This window comes from Dermacentor silvarum, chromosome 5 (genome assembly GCF_013339745.2).
Source record: "Dermacentor silvarum isolate Dsil-2018 chromosome 5, BIME_Dsil_1.4, whole genome shotgun sequence".
Taxonomy (NCBI): Eukaryota; Metazoa; Arthropoda; class Arachnida; order Ixodida; family Ixodidae; genus Dermacentor; species Dermacentor silvarum.
In genome coordinates this window covers 174,726,330-174,746,847 of record NC_051158.1, presented here as the reverse complement: position 1 = coordinate 174,746,847, position 20,518 = coordinate 174,726,330, and the positions used below count along the sequence as shown (strand labels likewise).

The window sequence follows — 20,518 nt, the reverse complement described above, 5'->3', positions numbered from 1 at the left end:
TTATCGGCCGCATAAACTTGGGACACATTCGCTTTTTAACTGAATTGACAAGCGTGGTGTCATCGCGCACAAGCAAACATGAATAGATGACACTGAATGACCACAGACAACGACTTTTGTCAAAACGCTGGCGCGGTCGCTGCAGCGGGCGAAGAATCGTGCGGTCTATCGCTTCAACGGAAACTGAGCGGCGAATGGACAGCGCATAAAGGTCAGAGCCGTGTGGAGACACGGCCGGGCTCGACTTGCGCGCGCGCTCGCTCGCTTCTTAAGAAGCGAGTGCGCGCGCCAGTCGAGCCCGGCCGTGGTGGAGATATAGAGACGGTGCGGGCGACGGCCACCACAGCCAGTGCAAGCGTATTTGTTGGCAGAGTAGAAGCTGCTCCCCCCGTCCCTCCCGCGCTGCCTCCCCGCTGTTTTTTTTTGTTTTTTTTTTGTTTTTTGCTTTCGCGTGGGAGATTGCGTTGCGAGTTCTCCTTGCGCTGGGTTGCAAGATAAGCATTTGGTGCCCTAGCACAGCGTCGCCCCGCCTCCCTCCCCCCCACACCCCCACGGCCTTTTGGGCGACAATCGCGTTTGCTTTCTGCCGTGCGTTGACTCTCCGTGATAGCGCGCGTCCCCCGCGCGCTTTTACTCGCGCATACGGCGTGCGGCGACGATTTTATCGCCCTTGGAATCTATACGGAACCTCACGGCGACAGCGACGACGACGGCGACGCCGACGGCAGAAATCCCGTTGAAGTGTCCATATAATTGCTATCGCAATAAAAGGTGCTCGCTCTTGGCGCGCTTTCTCTTTCGCTCGGAGTCGACGGATGGAAGTCAAGGCTGCGGAGCGGAGAGCGCGGAAAGCGGCGGCGGCGCGCTACAATGCAGTGCGACGGGTTACCGCTAGGGGGTGTTATAATAAAAGGTGCTCGCTCTTGGCGCGCTTTCTCTTTCGCTCGGAGTCGCCGGATGGAAGACAAGGCTGCGTAGCGGAGAGCACGGAAGGCGGCGGCGGCGCGTGCTCGCAGGCAGAATCCAGCGGTGACAGCCCGCGAGGCCGCGGCTTCACGACAGGCAGCGCGGCGGCGCGAAGACCCCGCAGTGCGAGAACGAGAGGCAGAAACGGCACGGCTGCGGCGCGAAGCGGATCTTCAAAATATAAGAAACAGGGAATTGGCGCGAAAGCGCGCGTATCAACAGGCAGATCCCGCGGCTGTGAGAGCTCGTGAAGTGGCCACAAAGCGCATCAGGCGATCTCGGTCCCAAGGTGCCGACGCGCGTTTCAAGCGGGACTTCCTCGACGTTACGTTCGGCCACAGCTGCGATGTATGCGACAGATTGTGGTTTTCCAATAATCTCGTCACGGTGTCCGCAATCAAGAACGACCAGGCTCGGGGTAATGCCATCGCCGTGCTTCAGCGCGAGTTCCCCGTCGGCAGCGGTGAGTACAAGATTTGCTCGAGCTGTAAGGATTCGTTGGCGGCGGGAAAGGTGCCTCCCATGAGCGTGTCGTATGGTTACAGATATCCACCGAAACCGGATCCGCTTGCCCCCGCTCAAACCAGTTGAAGAACGACTGATAGCTCCTCGTTTGCCGTTCATGAGCATAAGGCGGTTAACGCACGGGAGCGGACAGTACGGCATCAAAGGGCAAGTGGTTAACGTTCCGATAAACGTCCCCAACACGGTTCAGTGCCTACCTCGGAACGTTCCAGACGATGCGGCCATTGACGTTCATCTCAAGCGCCGGCTCGTATGCAAACCGTCGTACAAGAAGGCTCTCGTAAAGAAACGTAGCGTGCATGAGTGGCTCAAACACCTCGAACATTCTCCGTTATACAAGTACCTCAACATCACAGTTGATTGGAGCCGCCTCGTGGACGACGACGGTGACGTGGACGACGACGACACCGAGTCGGCGCCGGAGAATACCGCCCTGGAAGATCCGATGCAGGCGGTGATTGCATTCAACACCATGTCTCACACTATGCTCTATGACGACGGCGCTACTGGCGGCGCTACTGGCGGTGCTACTGGCGGCGATGACACGGCGGCAGCAACCGCGGCGGAACTAGGCATAATCGAAGGTACGCATAGCCTCCACGTGGCACCCGGTGAAGGGCAGACTCCCATCTCTCTCCTCTTGGACGAGTATGCCGAAGAGTTGTCGTTTCCTCAAATATATCTCGGTATACATCGGAAAATCACCGGATCTAGGCCGACGCCATTCACCAAGGCGAGTAGCGAGATTCGTCGTACCGACCGTCGTGGTGTGTGCCCTGAGCACGTCCTGTATATGGCTATGAAGCTCATACGTCACAACGTTGACAATAAGATCATGACGTTCAGGACCAATGCAATTACCAGTGCATTTACGCGGCAGCAATTTGAGAGTTCAGATTTCATGGAAGATGTACTCAACAGAGATCTAGGCTTCATGAGAGGGATACTCAACACGGTGCAGTACTGGCAAGATCGACGAAAGGAACTCTTCGCTATGATTCGCCAGTTGGGTAAGCCGCACGCATTCCTCACACTCTCTGCCTCGGAACTGCACTTGGATAGGCTCATCGAAACGCTGGACCGATTGCGAGCGGGATCCGAAGGAGTGGCACGAGCGGTGGAAGAAATGAATTGCATGCAACGCGTTGAACTGGTCAACAACGACCCCGTTGCGTGTGCAATTTATACACATCGAATCTTCAACGTGATTTTGAACATCCTCAAAGATAAGAGATGTTCTCTGTTCAAACCATACGTGGTGGTCGACTTCTTCAAGCGGGTTGAATTCCAACAGCGTGGTAGCGCACACATTCATACCATTCTTTGGCTCGACAACGCACTGCAAGAGGATGTGTCGGGCGACATGCCTTACACGTTGGAGATGGTCGAATTGTTGTTGACACTCGACACCGAACCACTGAAGCGACCTTGGACGCAGGTGCACTCCCACACCCACACGTGCTATAAACGGGGTCGCACAAAATGCAGGTTTGGAGCGCCATTCATGCCGAGCAATGTGACGACGATTGTCGTGCCGTTTCCTCCGACCGAGGAGGAGGCGGAGAAAGAACATCCTCAGAAGCTCATATGACGGTAAGTAACGGATCTCGTTCCACATCGTCTACGTGGGCATGCAAAGACCGAACGTTCAGGAGGGCAACTGTGAACTCGTTGGTAGGATCAACGTCCTCTTGCATGGCATGGATATACCGCTTGGTGAGGGTGGGTAGTCTGTGTTGGTCAAAGCACTGAAATTCGTTCAGCCTTGCCCAGTCCTCGTTCCTGTCCTTGTGGTAGAACGTGTGGTCGCCCTTAGCATTTGTAAGGTATAAGTTATTAAGGTTTCTACATCTGCTGAGTGCCACGTATACCAATTTTTGAGGGCGTGTTTTGTTATACTCGTACACTATGGACGAGTACGTCCCACCCAGAGACTTGTGGATGATAATTGCACTGGCCTGAACAAGGGGGAACTGCGTTCGCCTGCATGCAATGCCGGTCTTACGGTCCAAAGTCAGTGTAGTCACTCTAGGCTCTATGGGAACCCAAGAAGCGTCGATGACGTGACCGCTTCGTCTGGCCTCGTAGACCATGTGCTTGGAGTGAAGACGAGTGAGTCTACCAGTGGTTGCGGCATGATCGAAGTGAAACCATAGCGGTTTTGGAAAATAGCAGCCGTCGACGTCTTTCTCAGACACCTTGAGTATACCAACCGCCCCGTTAACGAGGCCGTCAATCACATCAATGTTCGTGGTGAGCATGTAAGGTTTTCCAAGAACGACGAGAATCTCTCGGGGAAGGTTGGCAAACTCGGTATGTGACATCTTCTGCACTTTGGCTATCGCCTTCTTGAGGGCATCTTGATTTACGTACCCAATGTATGTGTCGTCCGCTTGCAGCGATACGACGTTTGTCCCTCCTTGGTGAGCGATGAAGGTATTGAATTTATTCACTTCCTCGTTCGAGTAGGACATCCTGATTACGGCGGAGGCACGCACCAAAGCTTCTTCTGCAGTAATGAATCGACTCTTTAGTAAGCGGACTTCTTGGTCTTCGAGCGCTCTCCCGTCTCCAATTTTCGTAAGAAGAGCAGAGAAGGAGGCATCCGATTGCCTGACTACCTGAATGAGTGGAAAGTAGTCCAGGTAGTGCCATTTAATTGTCGACCCAAAGAGCCCACCGACATCTCTACACCTCTTGTACACCTCGTTAGCCCGGACTGGTGGTAGCTGACGTAGGTCACCGCACATGACGATATCGATACCTCCAAAGGGTTCGTTGAGCCTTTGTGTTATCTGCTTTACCCGCCCATCGATGGCGTTGAGGTTGTCGGATGACAGCATGCTAACCTCGTCAACAATGACACATTTGACGTTACGGAAAGCAACTCGAAATGTGTTGAGCTCGCTGTCACCCAACCCCGCGTACCTCTTGCTGCGGCCAAGCTTGAAAGCAGAGTGAACCGTGGTGCCTCCGACTGCAACTGCCGCCTTCCCCGTGCTCGCGCAAATGACGGACGAGTTGTATGGACGCGCGTCGACATTGTAGCGGTTGTAAACATCCATAATGAGCTTCAGAACGAAGGTTTTGCCACATCCCGCCGGTACAGTCAAGAAGACTCGCAGGGGCGGTGCACCGAGGGTGGTTTGTCTGTGCACGATCTCACGTAGTAGCTCGTATTGTTCTGCGTTCGTCATGCGCATGAGCTTTGTGTATTCGTTGATGTGCATGACGTCCTGGCTTTTGCGCACGGCGGCACACGGACTGACGTCTCTCATGACGCGCATCAGCTCATCGTTTGGCAGGAGGTCAGCGTCTTCGTCGGCGAGGGGTACGGCGACGGCAGCGGCGGCATCTGCGGCGGATGGATCGGCGGCAGATTCCGCTTGCTGTTGTTGTCGGTGCTGTTCAATTAACTGTGCCACGATGTCATCGTCGTTGGCAATCTTATACTGACGATGTTTAGAAGCGATGAGCTCTTTATTGGCCTCGTACGTCTGAACGTATTTGTTATTGTCCAGAATGTCGACAGCCTCGTTTCTGAAGGGCACGTAGAGGAGGACCTGCTCTCTGATGTAATCGTCTGGGTTGTCGTTGGCGATGTCTTGGTGGTAGCGGATGATGACGGGGTGCTCGCGAAGACCGTATCCGCGTTTGTACTTGCTGGCAAAGTCAGCAAGACACACATCTTCCATTTCAGGCGGCCTGGCCTCATACCTGTGGACGATGTTCAGCTTCCATACGACGGTGGACGAGGCGCCGATCTTTGCCAATTCTTCGTTGGTCTTGCGTACTGGCACTCGTTCCTCGGGATAGCACGTGGGAATGTGGACGACCTCACGGCTCTTTTCTGACATTTCTTGACCCAAGAGGAACCAGGCCGCCTCGTGCGCCGACATCTCGACTCCCTTGAGCATGGTCCCTCCTAGAGAGCGCACGATGGCAGAGTACTCCGTTTCTAGCTTTTCTTCAAGAATCTGCATCACGGCCTTGTGTAAGTCAGACATGCCGTGATCTGCCTTGTTGACGTAGTCGACGACATACGTGGCACAGGCGTAGTGTTCTAGAATTACTTGCAGATCCATGTTGGAATCCAGCACCTTGGCGATCCAGGGACTGAACGGATTCACAAATTTTTGAGCAGGGGAGCGACGATGCAGGACGCAAGGACGCGTAAATTCAGCCCTCAGAATGTCCATGTATTCGGCCTCGGACTGAACGTTAAAGGTTTCGAGAAACACTTCCAACGAAACGAAAGACCCCTCTCCAACGCCTCGTGCATCTTTCCGTACCGCCGTTTGAGCTTCTGAGGATGTTCCTTCTCCGCCTCGTCCTCGGTCGGAGGAAACGGCATGACATCTTCGTCTCATTGGTCGGCATGAACGGCGCTCCAAACCTGCATTTTGTGCAACCCCGTTTATAGCACGTGTGGGTGTGGGAGTGCACCTGCATCCGAGGTCGCTTCAGTGGTTCGGTGTCGAGTGGTTCGGTGTAGCATGCAATTCATTTCTTCCACCGCTCGTGCCACTCCTTCGGATCCCACTCGCAATCGGTACAGCGTTTCGATGAGCCTATCCCAGTGCAGTTCCGTGCAGAGAGTGTGAGGAATGCGTGCGGCTTACGCAACTGGCGAATCATAGCGAAGAGTTCCTTTCGTCGATCTTGCCAGTACTGCACCGTGTTGGGTATCCCTCTCATGAAGCCTAGATCTCTGTTGAGTACATCTTCCATGAAATATGCACTCTCAAATTGCTGCCGCGTAAATGCACTGGTAATTGCATTGGTCCTGAACGTCATGCTCTTATTGTCAACGTTGTGATGCATGACCTTCATAGCCATATACAGGACGTGCTCAGGGCACACACCACGACGGTCGGTACGACGAATCTCGCTACTCGCCTTGCTGAATGGCGTCGGCCTGGGTCCGGTGATTTTCCGAGGTATACCGAGATATATTTGAGGAAACGACAACACTTCGGCATACTCGTCAAAAAGGAGAGAGCTTGGAGTCTGCCCTTCACCGGGTGCCACGTGGAGGCTACGCGTACCTTCGGTTAGGACTAGTTCCGCCACGGTTGCTGCCGCCGTGTCATCGCCGCCAGTAGCACCGCCAGTAGCGCCATCGTCATAGAGCATAGTGTGAGACATGGTGCTGAGTGCAATAACCGCCTGCATCGGATCTTCCAGGGCGGTAATCTCCGGCGCCGGCTCGATGTTGTCGTCGTCCACGTCACCGTCGTCGTCCACGAGGCGGCTCCAATCAACTGTGATGTTGAGGTACTTGTATAACGGAGAATGTTCGAGGTGTTTGAGCCACTCATGCACGTTACGTTTCTTTACCAGACCCTTCTTGTACGACGGTTTGCATACGAGCCGGCGCTTTAGATGAACGTCGATGGCCGCATCGTCCGGAACGTTCCGAGGTAGGCACTGAACAGTGTTGGGGACGTTTATCGGAACGTTAACCACTTGCCCCTTGATGCCGTACTGTCCGCTCCCGTACGTTAACCACGTTATGCTCATGAACCGCAAACGAGGAGCTATCAGTCGTTCTTCAACTGGGTTGAGCGGGGGCAAGTGGTCCGGTTTCGGTGGATATCTGTAACCATACGACACGCTCATGGGAGGCACCTTTCCCGCCACCAACGAATCCTTACAGCTCGAGCAAATCTTGTACTCACCGCTGCCGACGGGGAACTCGCGCTGAAGCACGGAGATAGCATTACCCCGAGCCTGGCCGTTCTTGATTCCGGACACCGTGACGAGATTATTGGAAAACCACAATCTGTCGCATACATCGCAGCTGTGGCCGAACGTAACGTCGAGGAAGTCCCGCTTGAAACGCGCGTCGGCACCTTGGGACCGAGATCGCCTGATGGGCTTTGTGGCCACTTCACGAGCTCTCACAGCCTCGGGATCTGCCTGTCGAACGCGCGCTTTCGCGCCGATTCCCTGTTCATTACATTTTGAAGATCCGCTTCGCGCCGCAGCCGTGCCGCTTATGCCTCTCGTTCTCGCACTGCGGGGTCTTCGCGCCGCCGCCGCGCTGCCTGTCGTGAAGCCGCGGCCTCGCGGGCTCTCACCGCGGGATTCTGCCTGCGAGCGGGCGCCGCCGCCGCCTTCCGTGCTCTCCGCTACGCAGCCTTGTCTTCCATCCGGCGACTCCGAGCGAAAGAGAAAGCGCGCCAAGAGCGAGCACCTTTTCTTATAACACCCCTAGCGGTAACCCATCGCACTACATTGTAGGTTTTCTCATCAACTATACGAAAAACACTAGCGCCATCAAGTGACATTATATACACTTATATATAGAAAGATCGACACTTACGCCATCTAGTGAACACTTCATAAAACTATAGGTGGCTACGTACTACATCGGAGGAAGGACAGACCCACGCCCTAAGGAGCTTCGCCCCAAAAAAATCGGCCCGTGCAGTGCTTTAGCGTGGCAGCAGCAGCGAGCTAATGGACCTTTGTTCTATCTCTCGCTTCAACACGAATTAAATGTCGAAAGCACAGCACATAAGAGGCTACCGGCACTGGGCGTACTTTGTCCACATCGCACATCGGTTTGAAGATGAGGCCCGCGCGGGCCGCATTTTGTGCACGTGGATGATCGCTGTGAAGAAACGGAGCCCGCGCGGCCGCGCCGTAAGCAGCAGCCGCCTGTGCAGAACACCCCTCTCCCCTTTCGTCGCCTCCCCTCCGTGCCTCGCGCGCTACAGAAGACGGCACGCTACAGGCCCGCCTTTCTTCCTCGCGAGCGCGAGATTGAACCGCGATCATCGGCTGACCCTCGCAAACTTTCACTCGCACATAGGAAAAAAGAGGAAGTTACAAATGAGCGCAGACGCGGCTGCGTCGGCTCCCGCTTCTTTGAATGTTTTCGGACATCTTTTTGGCGTTCTTCACAGATATATTGCTTTTTTCTAAACCAGTTTTGTGCGAGCTTTCCGACGATACCGTTTTCGCTGGGGTGAGTGAACTTTTCGGCGAGTTATTGAACATTGGTGCCTAGGCTTAATTACAAGTACGGTGCTAGGGTTAGCTTCGAGTACAGCACTCTCGCGGCGGCGCTGGGCCTCTTAAGGCCCCTGTCGCCCCTGAAAAGACGGCGAAGATGCCCGAAATGGTGACGGTTGAAGGCATGGACATCAATCCGGAAGACTTCGATGGAGCTGGGTGGACCACCGCCCTAAGCGCCAGGCGACGACGGGATCCGGCAAAGAGCGCGGCGGCCGCTGCTGCCGCCACGAAGGCAAGCACGGCGACGAAGAACGGTTTCAACGCCCGCTCCTGCTCGACAGTTCAGAGGGTCATAGCCGCTTCGCGGCTCCCCCGGCTGCCGAGAGACAAGATTAAGGTCATTGTACGGCCCCGAGGAGGGCTCGACGTTTCGAAGGCGGACTTGGTGCACGCGAATATAAGGGGAAACCTCAACTCTCGCTGGATTGTACTTTCGAAATTTCGGAGATTGTGCACGCCCTTCACGACCTAAACGGTCGCTCGGCCCCCGGCCCAGACGGACTAACAAACAAACTACTCAGAAATCTAGATGACAAAGCCATACAAATTATTACGAGCAAAATTAACGAGGTATGGGCTGAAGGCTGGGTGCCGGACGAATGGCGAACTGACAATGTAGTCCTCATCCCCAAACCCGGAAAACCACTCCATGTAGAGAGTCTGAGGCCCATCTCCCTTACGTCGTGCCTCTTGAAGGTCGCGGAACATGCCATCCACAATAGAATTGGAGAGCACATTGAAGAAAACGGTCTATTCCGCCACAATCTCATAGGCTTCAGAAAATCCCTATCCACGCAAGACGCCATGCTACTCATCAGGAGCGCCGTCATAGACAACAAATCCAGGGATGTAAAAGGCATCCTGGCGCTTGACCTAACAAAGGCCTTCGATACGGTCAGGCACGAACACATCCTCAACGAAATCTCCACTTTAGATCTCGGAGTAAATTTCCACAATTTTGTAAGATCGTTTTTGGATAACCGAACGGCCACCATAAACGTCGGACAAATCAGAAGCAGAAAGCACATGCTAGGTAACATCGGCACCCCGCAAGGGTCAGTGCTTTCGCCGCTTCTTTTCAACATCACAATGCACGATCTCGCAAACAAACTCTCGAAAGTCCCGGGGGCAGGGCACGCGATTTACGCGGACGACATCACCATTTGGTCCACGAGCGGCCCGCTAGGCACTCTAGAGCAGAACCTACAGCAAGCGCTGGACTCCACGGAAGCTTTCCTTACAAACACGGGACTGAAGCTCTCCCCCAGCAAATCAGAGCTCCTCCTGTGCAAACAAGGCCCCAGGCAGAGACAGCCCCTTAGCTTCCTCCCCGTTCACCTACACACCAGGGACGGAGGAAACATCCCCAGGTGTAACACAATTAAGGTCCTGGGCATGGTCATTGGGGCTTACAGCAATGACAACGCGGAGGCACTAAAACGCATCACAAAGAGCACCCACAACTTCACCAGGGTCATATCACGGGTCGCTAGCAAAAGGGACGGACTGAAAGAGGACAACCTCATGAAAGCATTTCACGCCTTCCTCATCAGCCACGTAACTTACGCCGCTCCCTTCCTCAAGTGGAAGAAGACGGAGCTGAACAAAATCGACACACTAATCGGAACAGGATTGAAAAAGGTCCTAAGCCTCCCTAGAAACACTAGCACGGAACGACTCCTACAATTGGGGCTACACAACACGGCAACAGAACTCTTTGAAGCACAGCGAAACGCCCAAATTAGTCGGCTCTCACTCACAAAGGCGGGCATCGAGATATTACTAGGAGCAGACATACAGCCCCTCTTCATGCCACCAGAGAGGTCGCAACTATGCACAAATGCCAAGAGGTCAATAACCGTTATGCAATCCCAAGAAACATACACCCGACCCGCAACGAAGGGCGGAGAAAAGCGAGAGCGAAGGCAATCCTTGGCAACATTAATCGTAACGAAACGCAAGTCCTCTTCGTTGACGCGGCCAGATATTGGAATCGAGGCGCATACGCGGTCTCTGTGGTGGACGCCCATGGATCACTCGTCAACGCAGCCACGGTGGTTACCAACTTCACTCACGAAGCAGAAGAAATGGCCATCGCGGTGGCCCTTCGAAGCTGCAAAGAAGCCTCCGTCATTTACTCGGACTCAAGAACAGCCATCAGAACCTTCTCGGCGGCCCTCGTCTCTAGGAAAGCAGCTACGGTGGTCAACAAAATCTTCCAAGAAACGGGAGGAGATAACCTCACGTCCCCACACATCACATGGTTCCCGGCCCACATGGGCAACATTTCCGGACCTCCTGACTGTAATCCGAACGAGTGGGCACACGAACTGGCGCGAGAACTCACATTCCGCGTCTGCGGTCCGCCCCCTCGCTTCAACCCAGCCTGGAGGGATTTAGACAACAAAGACCCGCTTGTATCATACCACGAAATCACTTCAAATCATAGGTTAGCACGAAGAATTTTTCCTCCTCCTCACCAAAACCTCAAAAAAAAAGCACAGGCCTCACTTACAGACAGTTGCAGACTAGGACATACATCACACCAACAACACTAAGCAGGATCAATCCTGACTTTCCTACTGCATGCCCACACTGCGGCCACGAATACAACAACTTCGAACACATGCTCTGGCTGTGCCCTGCCAACGCGGGCACGGACTTTCCTGACCAGTCCTCCTGGGACTCAGCGCTCAGAAGTACAGAACTCATCGCTCAGCAAAAGGCTGTCCAGAGGGCCCGGGCCCTCGCCGAAGGACTCTGTCTACCGGCCCCGACCTGGGTGGAGCCACCGGATCGATTGGCGGGGCCTCCGGCCCCACTTTAATTGTTTCTCCTCAGGACCTCAATAAAGTTCGTACTCACTTACTCACTCGCACATACAGCGTACGACGCGTGCTAGACATACAAAGGCTGGATTTACACAAAAACACTGGTCAACATGGTAACGCCTTTAGGAACCCCAAGCATTGCCGCATATCCAGCTGTCTGCAAAATGCTTCGAATAATGTCGATTTCCACAGTGCGTGAAAGCTGTACAATTTTTCCCTGAAGGTTTGTTATTTCTTAGTTGGCGCGCTCTTTTATTCTTGATGTCTCTTGCCTACCAGACGTAATTCCGCCAAACCTTATATTTCATCTGCAAGTTGACAATAGGCATAACATTTCAAAATATTTTTTTTCTTTGCAGGTGGTGTGAAAATACTTCCCGAAGCTGACAGCATTAACCAAGAAATAACGCGGCTTAAATGCGAAAAGGGCATCAACATTTTTTTTCTCATTAGCCATGTTGGATTTGACGTTGACCAGATCCTTGCGGAGAAGTGTCCCGATCTCGACCTCATTATTGGAGGACATACCAACACATTCCTCTATACTGGTAGGATTTGTTTATTTTTGTTTGAATTCTAATTATTTCACGCACATGTGCCTTATCAAATCGGAACATTTCATTCACCTGCCGTGGTTGCTTAGTGGCTATGGTGTTGGGTGGCTATGATGCTAGGACGCGGGATCAAATCCCGGCCACGGCGGCCACATTTCGATGATTTAGGTGCATGTTAAAGAAGCCCAGGTGGTCCCAATTACTCTGGAGTCCTCCACTACGGCGTGCCTGAAAATCAGATCGTAATCATAATTTTGGCAGTAAAACTCCTTAATACAATTTTAACGTTTCAGTAGCACTGTGAATATTAGTTACGTAGAAGTTACCAGTCAATCGTGCGATGATTGTCGACGGTAATGTGTTAGCACAGAACCAACATAGCTAAGCAACTTATCGTCGAAACGATTTATGCATGAGGTGTGTACTGCAGCGGGATTGCTCTTTCGCGTATCGCTGAGATCAGTTGGCGTAATCTATCAATTTTCGGGTTGGGTCAAGTCAGTGTTGGGATTGGGCCAGGTCAATTTTTAGCGTGGGTACACTAAATCTTCGAATTGGGTAAAGAAAAGTTTTTGGGTGTGGACCACCGACATTTTGGCAATGGGCTAAGGTAATTGTGGTAATGATACAGGTCGGCTTTGAACCTGGTCAATTAAATTTTCTAATAGGGCAAGGTCAATTTTTTTTCGTGTGGGCTAGGTCGCTTTTAAATGACATTGAAACGGCACTTCATCACCTGGTCACGTGGGTTTTGGTACCATCAGATGTTAGCGCCGGATGGATGCCGGATTTTCCGCTTTATGAGGCATATAATGCTTTCGCATTAACAGCCCGAAATATTATTGGTTCACCAACAACGGTCGCACACAAGTGTATACAAGCTAGAGCAGAAGGATGAAAATCGGGTGCGTTCCTATTGAAAAATGGTTGTAACAGCGCGACTAGATATTTCCTGAGCAAAAGGATTAGTCACCACTTGGCGCTCACTATCAACTATAGTTTTTCTCAAGAAACATTCAGTGTATAAAGCATAACACTCACATGATATTCATACCCGGCGCGGTGGCTCAGTTAGCTAAAGCGTTGCGCTGCTGAGTACGAGGTCGCTGGATTTCGATGGAGGCGAAATGCAAAAAAAAAAAAAAAAAAAAACGCCCGTGTGCTTGCGTTATAGTGCATGGTAAAGAAACTCAGCTGGTCAAAATAAATCCGGAGCCCTCCACTACGGCGTGCCTCATAATCAAAACTGACTTTGGCAAGTAAAAAAAAAAACAATTCTCACCCAGCCCCTGGGCATACCTAAACATACCTATCAAAAGAAGAATGGCCTTTCAAGCACTGTATGGTCGTTGAAGCGCCGTGTGGTGTCCCTTCCTTTTACTCAGTCCATATCCAATCGCATTGTTCGTACGCTAAAGCTAGAGAGGTGAGCTTACCACCATATCCTGGATTAAACGGACCGGATTTAGTGGTTCAAACGCAATGCAGCCACCGAGAACTTCTTTCATGATATGAAGAACACATAGGTAAAGCATGTTCATTAAATGTACTCCACCGCTAATTTCCTTCTTTCCTTCCCTCCTCTCTCTCCCTGTCAGCTTTGTGTTCTCCTTTCCCATTCCCCAGGTGTAGGGTAGCCAACCTGATGGTATATATTTATTTCAACATATTGCTAGCCTGCTAACCTTTTCAAGCATGATATCTCCTCCATAATCAAATATGCAGGACATATCATGCTTGAAAAGCTTGCGGCCTTTTATACGCAATGCCTCACAACTTCAAGTGTACGAGAGAGCTGGAAGAACGCCAACGTTATACTAATCCATAAGAAGGGAGACGTTAAAGAATTGAAGAATTATAGATTCATTAGCTTGCTTTCAGTATTGTATAAAATATTCACCAAGATAATTTCTAATAGTCAAGGCAACACTTGACTTCAGCCAACAAAGAGAACAGGCTGGCTTCAGGAAGGGATATTCTACGATGGATCATATCCATGTCATCAATCAGGTAATCGAGAAATCTGCAGAGTACGATGAACCTCTCTATATGACTTTCATAGATTACGAAAAGGCATTTGATTCAGTAGAGATACCAGCAGTCACAGAATCATTGCGCAATGAAGGAGTACAGGAGGCATACGCGAATATCTTAGCAAACATCTACAAGGATTCCACAGCTACCTTGGTTCTCTACTAGAAAAGTAGAAAGTTACCTATCGAGAAAGGGGTCAGGCAAGGAAACACAACCTCTCCAATGCTATTTACTGCATGCTTAGAAGAAGTATTCAAGCTTTTAGACTGGGAAGGCTTAGGAGTGATGATCAACGGCGAATATCTCAGCAACCTTCGGTTTGCAGATGACATTGTCCTATTCAGCAACAATGGAGACGAATTACAGCAAATGATTGAGGACCTTAATTGAGAAAGTGTAAGAATTGGGTTGAAGCTGAATATGTAGTATGTACAGGAACTATTTACAATAATATGAGCACCAGGTGGACAAAGTAACACACGTCAACGCGCAGACCATATAAAGAAAACGCCACACACAGCAACACCGTCTATCACAACAAAACTGGAAAAGTAAAGTTAAACACCTAATCAATTGTGAACACCAATCCGGCTGACATTATTCTTGGTGGTAAATGTGAGTGATCATCTGAGCGAAATGCAATCTTGAGGAAATTTTTCTTTCTGGATTTAGGTCTTGCATACGAGATTTCTATAGGCTTTGCATAGGCTATCAGTAGAAACGTATGGAATGGAACATCAGCACACGGAGCGACAAGATATCGGATATTGTGAGAATTTAGATCAAAATATTTTTGCAAATTTCCATGGATAACATCCGAAAATAAAATGGCATCTTTACAAACAATAAAAAGTGTTCAATGGTTTCAGGCACGTCCCAAAGGCGACAGTTAATTGACGAAACGAAAATATTCTTTTTATGAAACCATGTTTTAACGGGCAAGGTTTCAGTGTGTAATATGAGTGAGTGAAATAACTTTATTTAGACCAGCGGATTGAGGCCTGGGCCTAGGCCGCGCCAGGGGCGGTAGAGAGACCTTGTCTCCCGGCCGCCTCTCGAGCTCGCTGGATGGCCCATAGTTGAACTTGCAGATCTGAGCTGATCAGCGCGGCTTTCCACCGCGCCCCAAGCTGTTCGGGGGAGACTGCATATTCATCCTGAACATGTGCGCAATCCCATAGAATGTGTTCTAGGGTGGCGTGTTCTGTCCTACATAATTTGCACAAGTCATCTGGGTATAGTTCGGGGTAGATGCACCGGGTTGGGGAAGGTTCTAGTTTGAAGTCGCCTCCAGTCAATCGCCTGAGATCTGTCTAATTTGGAGCTAGGAGGTGGGAATATGCACCTCGACTTTTGGTAGAAGCGGGTGACGTCGCAGAATCTGAACATTCTGTCCTTCTCCTTCCAGGTCTCCCCTCCCGTTCCTTCGGGGGAAGCTTCTTCGCGAGCGCGGTAAATGAGACCTCGCGCGACGCGGTGGGCTTCCTCGTTGAGGTTGGGAGCGAGGGACTCACAGGAGGTGTGGGCTGGGAACCAAATGATGTATCTGTCTTCGAATTCCTCTGATGATATTAACTGTGCTTTCCCGTGGAGTATGTTAGCGGCCTCGGGCGATATTCTTCCTCGCGCATAGTTTCTGATGGCTGACTGCGAATCGCTGATGACGTACCTATATTTGGGGGAAATTAAGGCCTGAGCGATAGCTACTTCTTCTGCAATTTCACTGTTATTAGAGCGTATCGAGCATGCGCTTATGCACTCGTGGTCGGAGTTTATTACTACTGCGACGTAGGATTCGTGACTCGGGTACTCCGCTGCGTCCACAAACAACGCCTCCTTGTCTCTACCGTATGCCTTGAGTAGAGCTTTAGCTCTGCTCTCCCTCCTTCCCTGATCAAGTTCGGGGTGCATATTTTTAGGCAGAATGGGGACCTGGATCTTTTGCCTGATTACCTTGGGAACCGACACTTTACATCCTTGTTGATTGTGATAGGTTATCCCTAATTTGCTGACGATACTCATACCCGTACGCGAACCGGCTAGTCTCTCCAACTGAGCAATCTGTTGAGTCTCTATCAGCTCCTCTAACGTGTTGTGTACACCCAGTTGAAGTAGTCGCTCGGTGCTGGTGCTATCTGGAAGGCCTAGAGCTTGCTTGTACGCCTTTCCTATGAGTGCGTTGATCTTAGCTTTTTCGGCTTAATACCAATTGAGGTATGCCGCCACGTATATAATGTGACTTATGGCGAAGGAATATATAAGTCTGACGACGTTAGCTTCTTTCATTCCCTGGTGTTTGTTTGTGACTCTCTTGATTAGCCTTATTGCGTTGGTGACTTTAGTTACTAGCCTCTTGGCGGTTTCTCCGTTAGTGCCCTTAGATTCGATGATGAGTCCTAGGATTCTAATCTGTTCCACTATGGGGATAGTCCTGCCGTTTTTGGTGAGAATTTGGATTTCTTCGTAGGCTCGGTTGCGGTTGTAGCCCTTGGGTGGTCGGCCTTTGAGCGTGGGCCGATAGAGGAGGAGTTCGGATTTATCCGGCGAGCACTCGAGGCCAGCACCTTCGAGATACTCCTCGATCGTGTCGACGGCCTCCTGTAGTCTCTGCTCTATCTCTCCGTCGCTACCTCCAGACACCCAGATGGTGATATCATCTGCATACAAGGAGTGATGTATTCCATGTACAGAGTTGAGCCGTTGCGGGAGTCCTATCATTATTAGATTGAACAGCATGGGCGATATGACTGAACCCTGCGGGTTGCCAGCGCTACCCATGTGTCTCTCCTCAGATCTGAGTTCTCCCATTACAAGGGATGCCGTTCTGTCTGTTAGGAAGTCCTTGACATAATTATATGCTCTCGATCCTAAGCTTAATTGGCTTATCTGGTTTAATATAGCTGCATGCGCTGCTTTGTCGAAGGCTTTTTTCAGGTCTAATCCTAGTATCGCCCTAGTCGATCTTGTTTTATTGTCTATGATCTGCTGTTTAATTTGCAGCATGGCGTCCTGTGTGGATAGCTGGGAGCGGAACCCCAGCATGGAGTCTGGGTAAATTTCCTTCTCCTCAAGATAGTTATTGATTCTATTGAAGAAAGCGTGTTCCATCAGCTTTCCAGCGCAGGACGTGAGTGAAATGGGGCGTAAGTTCAACAGATCGGGTTGTTTTCCGGGCTTGGGGATAAGGATTACTTTAGCATCTTTCTATTGTGCTGGGATGACGCCTTCGGCCCAACATTCGTTTGTATATTTCGTGGTGTTCTCTATTGCTTGATCGTCTAGGTTCCGGAGAGTTCTGTTGGTGATCCCGTCCGGTCCCGGTGCGGATTTGGTGTTTAGCTTCTGTAGCGCTGCCCTAATTTCAGCTACGGTGAACTCCTCGTCCAGGAGCTCGTTTGTGTCTCCTGTACATTGCCCGTGCTCTGTGACGGGGTTTATGCGTATATATATGTTGCTAGCCTCGGCGATAAAGTCCTCCTCGCTGCCTTTATACTGGTGCATCAGCTTACGCAAGGTTTGCGTATGTTCCGATTTGGTGTTATCTGGGTCGAGCAGGTGTTTGAGCATGCGCCATGTCTGACCTGCGTGCATTTGCCCATCCAAAGCATTGCAAACCTCGTTCCATTGTTGTTTGCTTAGCTGCTGACAATGTTCTTCAATCTGCTTGTTGAGCTTGGCTATACGCTTGCGCAAGCTCCTATTGTGCCTCTGCCCCTGCCATCTGTTCTGTAGTGATTGTTTGGCCTCACACGTGTGCGCGAGACGGCTATCAATCTTTTCTATGGGGGGATCTGATGTAATCGTTTGCGTAGCCTCGCTGACGTCTTGTATAACGTCTTTGACCCATTGCGCAATATTCTTGATGGAAGCTTGTTTTTTGGCATCTCTGACTTTTCGAAACTTATCCCAGTCCGTCCATCTAACCTGTCGTCTATTGAGTACTGCGTCTACCGCCTCTTCAATTTTGGTTTCTACTATACGATGATCGCTCCCCAAATATTCAAATGTGTTTTTCCATTTGGCGGTCCCCGCGTTGCGAACTAATGTTAAATCTGGAGTTGTGTCGCTCGCGAGACCAGTCCCTATACGCGTGGGGGAGTCTGGGTCGGTGATGAGAGTTAAATCGGTTTCTTGAATATCCTGCCATAGCATTTTGCCTTTGGCTCGTGTGTATCCGTATCCCCATGCGCTGTGTGGGGTATTAAAGTTTCCTCCAATGACGAGGGGGTTGGCTTCCGCTATTACTACTGCCTTCTTAAAGAGAGAAAGGAAGCGTTGTCGTATGTGCGCAGGATTGCTATACAAATTTGGGATAAACGTGCTAGGAAGTTTTTTTCTTCTAGGGGGAAGTTCTACGAGTATGTGCTCGATTTCTGTGATCTGGGTGTCGTGGCGGATTGCTACGAATCCCTTCCTTACCAGGGTGGTTAGTGTTCTATTATCCCCGGTCGTGGGGCCGATCGCCTTATATCCCGATAGCTTAGCTAAACCGTGCGTTTCCTGCAGAATTAGAATATCTGGTTTGGTTTTGTTCCTAAAGTGTTGTTGCAGTACTGCTCTCTACCCCTCATAGCTCCTACAATTCCACTCCCAAATAATTAAATCTTTTTTCCTGTACTTCCCTATTTTGCTTTCGGTATTAAGACTTTTTCCTGTACGCCCCTATTTTGATTTGGGTATTGAGGAGGGAGAGGGGTGGAAGGAAGCAGGTCTCATGACATTAGTTGGGACAGCCGCTGTTGTGGTGCCCTGCGGTAATTGTGAATTGCCCACGGTGCTGATCGCCAGGGTGTTGGCTGGAGGCGCCGGAGATGCCCTAGGGTTGAGACTGGCTACGTTAGCCTCGAGTTTACCTAGTCTATTCATCATCATGGAGATTGCAAGCGAAAGGTTGTTGGTTGCCTCTGCCTGTTCTTTAACTGCCTTCTGTATTTCGGACAATGTTTGATTCAGGTTTGAATTTTGCGTAGCGCTTTTGTCACTAGACGCCTGAGCTTTTCTTTTCAGTGGCGGAGGGGTGCTGTCCTCTTCCATTCGATTATCTGGGATTTCCTCGGGTCTCTCCAGGCCCGCGGAACGTCTTTGACTGGCAGTTCTTTCAGAACAGCTTTTAAGGCTTTGAATTTCTCTAGTGAGTTGCGATATTAATTCTCTAAGCTGAGCGTTTTCTTTTTTGATCTCGGTAATTTCATTGAGATTATGTGCAGTCTCCCCCGAAGACCCGGGGCGCGTCCCTTTAACCGCGTCTGAGCAGCTCACCGCGAGTGGCGGATCGCCTCGATGGCCGTGGCCGCCCCTTGGTGTGGACCTGGATCTGGAGCGCGATGGAGTCCGGCCTCCTCTCAGGTTTGGTCCGGTAGACTGGGGGGTGCGACCTCTTAGCGTCGTGCGGGACCCAGATCGGGATCTGGACCCAGGCGTTGCCCTCCTCCTGGATCTCGATCTGCCGCGATCGGTCGGCCCGGTGGTGGGGAGATGCTCTTCCTGCTGTTGCTGCTGCATTTGTTGGAGCCATTGGCGTTGCTTGACGATGTAGGGCTTTTTGAACTTGGCCTGACAGGCTTTGTCGGCCGTGGGATGATCCATGCCGCATAGCTGACATCTTGGCTGACACTTGTGGTCCTCACTTGGGTTGGGCGTTCCACATCCCGCACATAGTTTGTCGTTTGGCCTTGGGCACACGTCGCTCCTGTGTCCAAGTCTGTTGCACTGTCTGCAAAAGTCCATTTGCTTTCTGTATAGCGAACATCGCGTGAGCACTCCTCGGTATAGGACGTATGACGGAACTCTGTAGCCGTCGAAAAGGACTATGACCGTCGTGGTGTTTCCGAGACGTTTAGCTGCGATCGCCGTAGGATTTCTGGGTGTGATAACTGCCGCGATGATATCTCGCGGGTTTTCTTCCAAGGGGACACTTCTGATTACTCCTTTAGCGGTGATTTCCGGTGCCGTCTCGTAAGCTCTCACCTCCTGTAATTTGTAAAAAAAAGTTTTTGTAGAAGGGGGAACTGGCATTTTGTGCACTCTTGCAAGCACATTATGTCCTGATAAACCACGGAGGGAGCCTCATCGATATTAAATCTTAGTACAGATTTTTCGGGGACACAGGGAACAAATAATCTTTAGAAAAGCGAACAGTCTATAAAAAATAGAAAAATAAACCTCGCGCATTAACCCCCATAAACAAGGTCTAGAAATTAAATTTGAGGACACCACAAATTCTGGCAGGACACGAACCAGGTCAACCTGCAAAAAAGCTCGTAATACCGGATGAGAGCTATCCTAAAAAAACGCGACAGCGCCAGACTAACTGTCGCAAATATTTCCTTGCACTGCAACTTGCGTTTGCAAAACCAAAGTGTACCACGCTCTTAAAATTGGTTTGTTTAAGATGCAACGCGTTCCAGTTTGGTATGATAAGTTCTGGTTCCGAAGCACGTGTAAGCTACAAACCCTATCGCGGACCGGTTCGGCGCTGTTTCTTTACCCTGCCCTTTGGCGACACGACCATAGGCTATCGACTAATGTCCACATAGGCAAGCTTTCTCAGTAGGGGTAGAAACGGACTACATTTAGAAGAGA

The 20,518-nt window shown here is 50.8% G+C and overlaps 1 protein-coding gene across 6 annotated transcripts in view; it reads left to right on the top strand.

Moving 5' to 3' along the window:
* Nucleotides 1–20,518, top strand: part of LOC119454594 (protein 5NUC) — a 201,575-nt gene that overhangs the window by 69,047 nt on the left and 112,010 nt on the right. For 5 of the 6 annotated variants that reach the window (XM_049666902.1, XM_049666905.1, XM_049666901.1 and 2 more), the window contains exon 4: nucleotides 11,708–11,896. The exons of the other annotated variant lie outside the window; for it this stretch is intronic. In XM_049666902.1, the coding sequence (XP_049522859.1) occupies nucleotides 11,708–11,896 (189 nt within the window). The remainder of the gene's footprint in view (nucleotides 1–11,707; nucleotides 11,897–20,518) is intronic. 6 annotated transcript variants of the gene reach the window in all.